We start from the raw sequence: 8,932 nt of genomic DNA, 5'->3' as shown, positions 1-8,932 counted from the left end.
GAAGAAAGTGATTTTAATTTCATGCCCCAGTAGCTACAGTTAGTGACGGATGGGTCTTTCAGATAAGGGAATCGGTTTGTAAATTACCCGTTGCTACCTCCTGTACATGTGTCACTGGCAATGTGTGTAGGAATGGCATCAGCCTCTACCCACAACCCCTATAGCTTCTCCCTCCTCCCCTCGGGAGGTGGGGAGGGAGGGGGGGGAAACCCTGAAATGCCACCAGCAACCTTCAGACAAGCGTGTCGTCATTGGGAACTGCTAATTAGATGGCAAGCCTCGTACCAAGGCACATGGAAGCGGCAGGCAGTGCTTGGCTATATAACCCTCTGGTTTCCAGATGCTGTCCTTGGGACAGATTGTAAACAAGACGTCTGTAGGGATGTCCGGGCTGTCCTGCGCGAGAAGGAAACAAGAAGAGGCAGTTTTACTGACGATCTTGGAAGAGCAGCGCTGTGCAGAGATGATGGCTGAGTGGCTGTTACAAGTTGTGTTTGATTTTTGTAATCCTTTTTATTTATTTATTTATTTTATTTGCCTTTTGCATTTCTCTATCATTTGGCATTCATGGTCTAGCTTTTCATTTTCAAAACAGACACCTGATTAAATTAGTTGCATTTTTAAATTATTTTGCCTAAATTGTTGCAGATGAGAAAAGGAGAAAACAAAAGGACTTGATTTGAAAGAATAAGTTTTCTTCAACAATATAAATGGATGCAAAAAGAGGAATTACTACTTTTTGCATAATATAACTTACGGGGGGGAGGACTTTCCAATTGCATGGCTCATATTTCAAATAATACAAAGTTGTTGATGTTTTATTTATTCATTTCAACACAGCTAACCCCTGGTGATCTGGAATGGCTTTTCAAATATGAAAGCATTAATTTCTTCCTAGAATTCATATTTTAACTCATAAGTTTGCATAATGCATTAGGGGACACATGGTGAATACTAATCATCATCATTTTGATTATTTTCTGTTTCATCATTAGAAAATACCTTTTAGTTATAAAAAAATCACAACTTATTTTAATGCTTTCAAAATAATCTTCTTTATAAGGCTGTATAGCCAGGCTGTACAGCCAGGAAGCATTTCTGATGTTCTTTTTAGATTACCTCATTTTCTCCAAGGTTAAAATTCTCACCCTCGCTTATCAGTGCTGAAGTAAACAAATAACATTTCTTATTCTGACCTGTGTCAAAATGAGAAATAACAAACTTATTTTTTTGTTTGGTAACAAAATATCAGGGATATGTTATTTAAAATGCTGCTTGTGTGTTTCTAGGTCTGAATTTCTGCTTCCCTGTGTTTTTATTGTTCTTTTAGGTGATCACCAGTGTGATTTGACTGCTCACCCGTACATGTCTTTTTCTTACATGGTGCTAATGAACAATGCTAAATGAACCTTCTAGTTTCTTGCTGCTTGCATCCTCGTTGATAGAATATCATTCCTATAAGCAACTGGGTTATTGCCAGGATAAGCTTATTGGTTATGTTCTGGATTTTATATTTGTGGCTCTGCTAAAGCCTAATTTTTAGACCTTGGGGAAAAAATACCTATACATTGTTTCAGAGTTTTTACATCTCATTGCAACCATCTTTTTATCACACTGCGATGAAATGCTATTTTATTTGTGCTTCAGGACTCATAATCTAACCATTGTGTGCTTGAGCAAAAGAAGAGTAATTTGGGGGTGGTTGTTCAAATTTGTTTCTGGTGGTTTTTTGTGTTTTACGTTTGCTTTAGTGTGTTTATTGTTATAAAAAGACACCCTGTCATACACACATATACCTTGAAACTAAGCCTTGCGTTTATACTGAAATCTGGTGAGAATAAAGGGGGTGGACAAGAATAAATTCTCTGAATTAGTTTTCTATATGCTCTTTGCTTTTCTCATGTGCTTGGTCTTACATAGCATACAATGCAATGCTGTAGTTGTTCATCAGGATTTATAAAAATAAATAAAGAGAAACTGAAGTTTAGTTTTTTCTTGATGATGAACAGAAGTAGTTCAAATTCTGGCTGAAAGTAAAGCCTAGAAATATGCGTGGCTGTTAGTAATTATCTAGACGTCAGTATCGTGTGGAAGGTAAAATTGAAAAAAAACAGAATCCCTATTTTTGTTGTAAAAAATAAAATAAAAACACATCATATCTAATACAATTGATAGGTGATATAATGCAAATAGAGCCTTTGAAATATCTCTTGCATGATAAAAGGAGTCAGTTGTAATGGAAAAGCTATATGTGACTTGGCGTCCTTGAATGAGCTGAGATCATTGCCTGCCCGGACTCAGTCGTGCCTTTGCGGCTGAATTAGAGTTGCTGAGCTGGTGATTGCTCTGCGTTCAGCATCTGACATAAAAATGAAGAGTTCACTGCTAGGACCATAATGTGATGTTCTGCTCTCCACAGGCCCACGAGCGATCCGAGAGCTCCGAGGTTGCCTTCGTTACCCAACTTGTGAAGAAGCTGATGATTATCATTGCCCGACCAGCTCGGCTGCTCGAGTGCCTGGTAAGTTTGGTCCTTGGGAGAGTGCGTGTGTGATCTAAAGAGTCTGGTGTGTGTTTGAGGAGATAAGGAACACAAAGCCTTCAAGAGAAAGCTTTAGATTCTCATAAAAACATTGATGAAAAATCAATCTGTATTTTACAAAAAGAAGTACTAAGTGTCTTTTGCATTAATATAGAAGTATCTTTCCAATGGAGTGTCGGCTGCAACAGCAGCTAAATTATATTTTAGTACAGTTTATGGCTGAGGGGCCAGATGTAGCCGTTGACATCATTTCATGCTACTTGATGCCACCTGATTTTCCTTGTGTTGTTAGTAGGTACAGTGAAGACTGTGTAAATGTATAGTGTGTGTGTGGTGCCCAGAGAGCTGTCGCTAAGGAAGAAGTTCCTTTCCATGTTATAAATGGTGTTTGGGCTCTTGGACTCAAACTCTTACTGTAGACCCAGCAATTGCAGAGAAACCTGATGTCAAGATTTCCAGCTGTGAACACAGGGGGATAGGCCGGTGAGAGATCCAAGCGGATTTGGAAGCCTGTGGTTGAAATCCTTTTCCATGTTATTGGAATATATGGAAACGCAAGTCTCATTGCTTTTTTTAACAACTGACTCTGGCTAGTAAGACTGCATTCTTTTATTTAACTCTAGGATGTGGTGAAAAGTGTATAAGCCATACCTATGAAATGGGCCACTGTGTCCTGAAGTCGTGCAACTCCCAATTTGTGCAGCCTGAACATGCATTCTCACTGTGATGCCACAGCAAGAGGGTTAATATTCTTGAATATATATGGAACGAGGTGTTCAGGCCTCTGGTGTGCACAGTGTTGTGGTGGTTATTGGTTATAGGGGTCAGTTCTGTGACACTGTTTCAAAAGGATATTGAAAAATTGGGGAGAGCGTAGGGAAGAGTCACAAAAAATTGTTTGAGGGCTGGAGAAGGTGTCACAAACCTACAGTGAAAACTTACAGAATCATAGAATTGTTGAGGTTGGAAGGGACCTTTAACATCATCAAGTCCAACCATTAACCTAACTTTACAAAACTACTTCAGGATGAAATTCCTTGGCTTGTGTTACATGAGAAGTCGAAGCTCACAATGTAATGGTTCTTTCTGGACATAAAAATGACAAAGAAGTTACATCTGATGGAGACATTAAAGAAGTTGGCTAAATTAGGACTCTGTGGCTGGATATAGATATACAGTTAACAACTGAGGCACATTGTGGGCAGTGTGCACCGGGGTGACTTTTATCGCTGGAGTCGCTAGCAAATAAATGAGTTTTGCAGAGCTTTCTTTGACAAAGTAGACAAGAGTGTTCCCACATTTCCAATGATACCAGCTTCTGAAAATATCTGCTGAGGTACCAGTGAAAACACCAGTAGACTTTGGAGGGTTCCCTTATTCCTCCTCCATGACTGTCAGATGGACTGCCTTGCTGTGGACCCTATAGCACAAGGAAGACCATTGTCAGTGAGGAAGTAGGCCAGACAACTAGAAAGACAGATGCCTACGCTCAAGAAGTGTCAAGAAGTCTCCACTAGTTTACATTGAAAATCCTGGACACAACTCCATTCAGACCGGGAATCCTTTGGCTTTCAAAACTATTTTTGTGATTTAGGGGCACTTACTCAAAATATCCTTTGGAAGTGAAGACAGTGAAGAAGGCAACTAAATGTAAGGTTATTGAGTTTGTATTTGCTGTGTTCAGCATTGTTATTTATGCTTGCGTACACTCTACTAGTAACACATCATCTAGGAAGGCATGAAACCTTGGTAAGTTTTGTGAACCCACGTCTATATGGGCAAGCAGATCCAAACTCAAGCCAGCGTTTAGCTGCACATCAACAGGTCTCCAGGTTCCTCCACTATCTTTTGCACCTGATGTGCTGCAAAGTGAGCGGGAGCAGGTGGAAGCTGTAAAGTCATTGAGATTTGAGTAATGAACTCCAAAGCACGTAGTGACAACCTTGACAATGAAGTGGCTAGACTTCAAAGCTTAAAAATAGTATTTGTATCTGTATATCTGTCTTCACTGTTTATTTAACCTGATTGCCTTTCTACCAATTTTTTCCATATATATATTTTATTCTGCTGACATGAAGACTTAAGTATTAATGTCTCTTTTATCCATTAAAAGAACAATGACTATAACAATGGATAGTCAACCATTTAAATAGCTTGAGAACTAGATTTCTTTTTTTAAACTTTTTTTTTTTTGTAATTTAACCTCTGTGTTCATTGTTTGTGAATTTATAGACAAATATTATACGATTTAATATTCATGATAATTTTAGTAACAGAGCTCATTCTTATTTCTTCCTTGTAAATGAAATAACTGACCATATAGGCAGTGGCTGTGCTGGTTGTGATTGTTTTAATGGGGGTGAAGGCATTTAAGTGTTTTAAACCTCAGTTATTTGGCTTCAGCCTGTGTATAACCTGTTGGAACGTGAAATGTTTATTTACGGACCGAGTCTCTGGGGCTTCAAGAAAATAATAATGTGTTTTGTGCATCACTGAAAACATCTTTTGGGAAACAGTGTGTAATTTATTCTTTTTTCAGATTATTTTTCCATTGCATTTGCCTCTGCTTAGTCGAGATCATTCTTCTCTGTTTAAGGAAAACTGTATTGAGATGATTAAAAAGAAGACAGAATTGGAATTTTTTTAATTTCTTACTTTTTGCATGTTTGAATTTTTTGTCACTGGACTTTTTTTTCTTCTGTCCTTCACTAACCAATTAATGATGCACAGTTGTACCTTGAAGAGGCCTTCCTTGACTCCGCTTTCCATTCAGTAGTGCAGTACCGTTGACCATCTCTCTCCCGTGGTCCTCTCTGGTCTGGCTCCTGCTCTCTGTCAATTCTTGTGTAGCTGATGAATCTTTCTCTGGAGGAGTTAGGAAGGAACTTGCTTTCTTGCATTATTGCTGTCTTTGGCGACAGCCACGTATCTAAGCAGCGTTACTTAAAGCTATAAAGAAAAAGTGCATCTTTTCTCTGTTTCTCTAACCATTCAAATATCTTTACGTCATCACATTTGTTTTTCTTGTTTGCAGTTCTGTGCTCTCTTTTCTCTTGTGCTGCTGAGCACACTCATGTCAGTTTTTTTTCTGATGCCCTCATGGCTGTATGCTGTAACTCTTCCCCTTTTGGCCTCCTGTTTCACTAGAACATTTGTGAAGTGTCTTGGCAAAGTTGCTCGTTGCTGGTGAATAATGAGGTTTGTAGGGGAGAGTTAAAGTTAACTAGTGAACTTGCTTCCAAGCAGAGTGTTCCTGCTGCCAAAAACTTGTCTTTTATTCCCAACCATATCTGTTAGTCTACTAAAAGACATCACACCTTCTTATAACATTGTCTTGCTGTAGAGATCACCAAGCCTGAGTTGATAAGATGATCCTGTACTGTATAGTACAAGAAACACTGCAGCGGTATTTCTTATATAGAAAGTGACATCTTCTCTGCTGATAAAATAGCAATTGCTGGTTTATTAAGAATTTAATTAGCAATTGCTATGGTCGGGACACTTACAGAATTGGATTGGGTGTACGGTTTGATCTGAAGTGACATTTGACAGCAGGAGAGGTTTATATTGGCTTAACTCACCTGTCAGATGGAGGTGGCACCTCAGTCCTCCTCAGACCTTTCCCTGGCACATGTCAACGTGACAGAATGGGGAGGTGTGTCCACATCGATGCTTACATTATCATGACCGTATTATCCAATAGTCTGGTCTTGGTTCATGAGAAGTCCCTACAGTCCTCATCCTGTTTTGATTTGCCAGCGGACATCCAGCAGGCAGTAAATGTCTGTCGTTTTTGCAGAGCAGAGTGGAATGCATTGCCATGATTGGTGTAACTGCAAATGTTTTGCATCACTGCGGAGCCCGTAATTAACTTTGGATGTTCCTGAGGAATCTCCCACATGGGGGAGAAACGTTTCGTAACTGTAAAGCTGAATCATTAACCTCTTTCTCTCTCTCTCACCACCTTGCTGTAGGAGTTTGATCCTGAAGAGTTCTACCATTTGTTAGAAGCTGCGGAAGGCCATGCCAAGGAAGGGCAAGGAATTAAATGTGACATTCCTCGTTATATTATCAGCCAGCTGGGACTCACCAGGGATCCCCTGGAGGGTGAGAACTCTTGTTTCGTACTCTCCAAACTGCTGAAAGGATAACCAGATCTTCTGGTCGCTACATAGCTGAAAGAGGTTTTTATTTTATTGGTTTAATTTCAAGGCCATTTTTCCTTATTTTCCTGTTTGCTGTCAAATTCTAGACTGTCCTTTCCAGCCCCATGTCTCAAAGGAGTGTTGCTGGGATAAGGATTGCACATCAACAGTGACAGTTCTTTACTTATCATGTTAATAATGTCTCCCTGTATTATAGCTGAAACAATGTTAGAAAATAGCTTTATGATTTAACTGTTTTCTCTGTGCTGTTGGACAGTAAAAGTAAATTTACCCATTATTTTTCTGATCTGCCTGCCTGCTGGTGGCCTGGTTGGAAAGTATCCTGTCATCTCGCCTTGTTGTCCTCTCTGGGAAAAGCGCATTTGTTGTGATTTTCCATGAGAAACCAGGACTAACACGAATTTTTAGGTGGAGATGAGGTTGTATTTTTACATCTTGCATAGCAGCCAAACCAAAGAGAGTAATGCTTTAGAAGACAGTAGCAGCTTTTCTGCTGCATCCCAGAATTGCATATTGTAAATTGAAGATGCCGTAAATGTACAGAGGCCCAGAACATCCTTACTTTGGAATTTGTGAGTTAATATCTCTGCCTGGCACTTTGCTAGCACAATCTCTTCTCCTCTGACAAGTTTTCCGAGCATGCATGACTTGCTCAGCAACAATAGAAAGTCTGACAGAGACCGGAGGTTACTGCAGAATGTTTCAGCAATTGAACCGTACTTTTTGTTTTCTCAGGAGAGCATAATTTTAGCATAAATTAGTCGTCTGGATAGGACTAGTTTAACTTCTATGGTGTTTACTGGAATGACAGTGACAGGTTGACTTCAAGTGAAAAGCTCTTCGGGAAAATTTCTACCAAAGATTGCTAAATGCAATTTAATAGCATTTGTTGAAATCTGACATTAAAGGGAAATTTCCTTTGATCCCTGTCATGGGAGAGAACCTTTCCATCACTAATTCCCCTTACTAAAGTCAAATTTTCTTTAGAAATGTGTGGAGATGTCAAGGTGCATTATTTCCTTTTTGTAAGGAGGGCACCCAGAAATGTCAATGATGTCTGTGCAGAGACTAGTAGTTAATGTAGGATTTGGTTTTGTAAAGTTTGTAGCATCTCCTAAGAGAGCTGAGTAGCCTAAACTAACTGACTTTCTCCCAGTTTGCTGCTGCTCAGCATTTTGCAGAATCAGACACGTTTCATGGAGGGAGGTTGTTTGAAATGTAATGCGTTTTCTTTTCTGGAGCACAGAGGTGCCACCAGGCTATATACAGACATACATGCATGGAATAGGTTTTAATATTAACTAGCCAGTGGTTTCCCCAAACTTGCATTTATTGCTTTTACTTATTATGGAAACCACCTTGAATAAGTCAGGCTGAAATTCGAACAACTAATTATATTCATCTTTATATAAAATACTGCCTACAGCTTTAAAGATGTTAAAGGTTATCACTGTATAATTGGGGTGACTTTTTACAGAGGGGAAAAATGTCCTTTGTCATCTACAAGCACCTCTTAAAATCCTGTTTGTCTCGTATAAACAAAGAGAAGAGTGTTTGATTGAGATCATTAGGAGTAATCTTTCCTCTTTCTTTTCAGAAATGGCCCAGCTGAATAGCTATGACAGCCCAGACACTCCTGAGACAGATGATTCAGTCGAGGTAAAGCAGTAATACACTCACTCTGTCTAGCACTTTTTTTTCTCTGGAAAGAAGTAGTCTACAGTATAGAATTAATTATAATGCAGAGTAGTTTTAATTAGAAAAAAAAAAAGAAGTGCTGACATTTAGAAGTGCATGTTAAAACTAGAGCATACACCCATAAAAATATGGAAATCTCTGTACTGTGGTGCAATGCATAAGAGTTGCAAATGCATTATTATCAAGTTTTGTTTGGTTTTTTTTAGAGTTGCAAACAAAAATCATGCGGAGAAATTCTTTATATCTGCATTTGTAAAACGTGATGGGTATTGAAGAGAGTTGGCTTTACTAACGGGCTGTTGGAAAAAATTAATTATATAACTCACTAGATTTAAAAAAATCCCTAGCCGTTTAGTTTATTGGTATTTTAAAAATGTAATGTTGGGGAAAGGCCTGAATCTTACAGTCCGCTGATTATGCTAATAATTGCGGAGGGAATCTGCAAGGGTCCCAGGACTACAGACACTTATCCTAAAGCTGAGGACTCCAGTGATTTAGAAATGGATTGAGTTTGGGTGAATGCTGC

At 38.9% G+C, this 8,932-nt stretch overlaps 1 protein-coding gene across 1 annotated transcript in view; it reads left to right on the top strand.

The window, feature by feature from the left end:
• MAST2 (microtubule associated serine/threonine kinase 2) overlaps window positions 1-8,932 on the top strand; it is a 102,864-nt gene that overhangs the window by 68,106 nt on the left and 25,826 nt on the right. Inside the window, exons 10-13 of the mRNA XM_009884653.1 lie at window positions 2,420-2,521; window positions 6,517-6,649; window positions 6,795-6,835; window positions 8,305-8,367. Of these exons, the coding sequence (XP_009882955.1) occupies window positions 2,420-2,521; window positions 6,517-6,649; window positions 6,795-6,835; window positions 8,305-8,367 (339 nt within the window). The remainder of the gene's footprint in view (window positions 1-2,419; window positions 2,522-6,516; window positions 6,650-6,794; window positions 6,836-8,304; window positions 8,368-8,932) is intronic.

The sequence above is a fragment of the Charadrius vociferus genome, unplaced genomic scaffold, assembly GCF_000708025.1.
Source record: "Charadrius vociferus isolate BGI_N301 unplaced genomic scaffold, ASM70802v2 scaffold163, whole genome shotgun sequence".
NCBI classification, from domain to species: domain Eukaryota; kingdom Metazoa; phylum Chordata; class Aves; order Charadriiformes; family Charadriidae; genus Charadrius; species Charadrius vociferus.
This window is presented reverse-complemented; position numbering and strand designations above follow the sequence as displayed.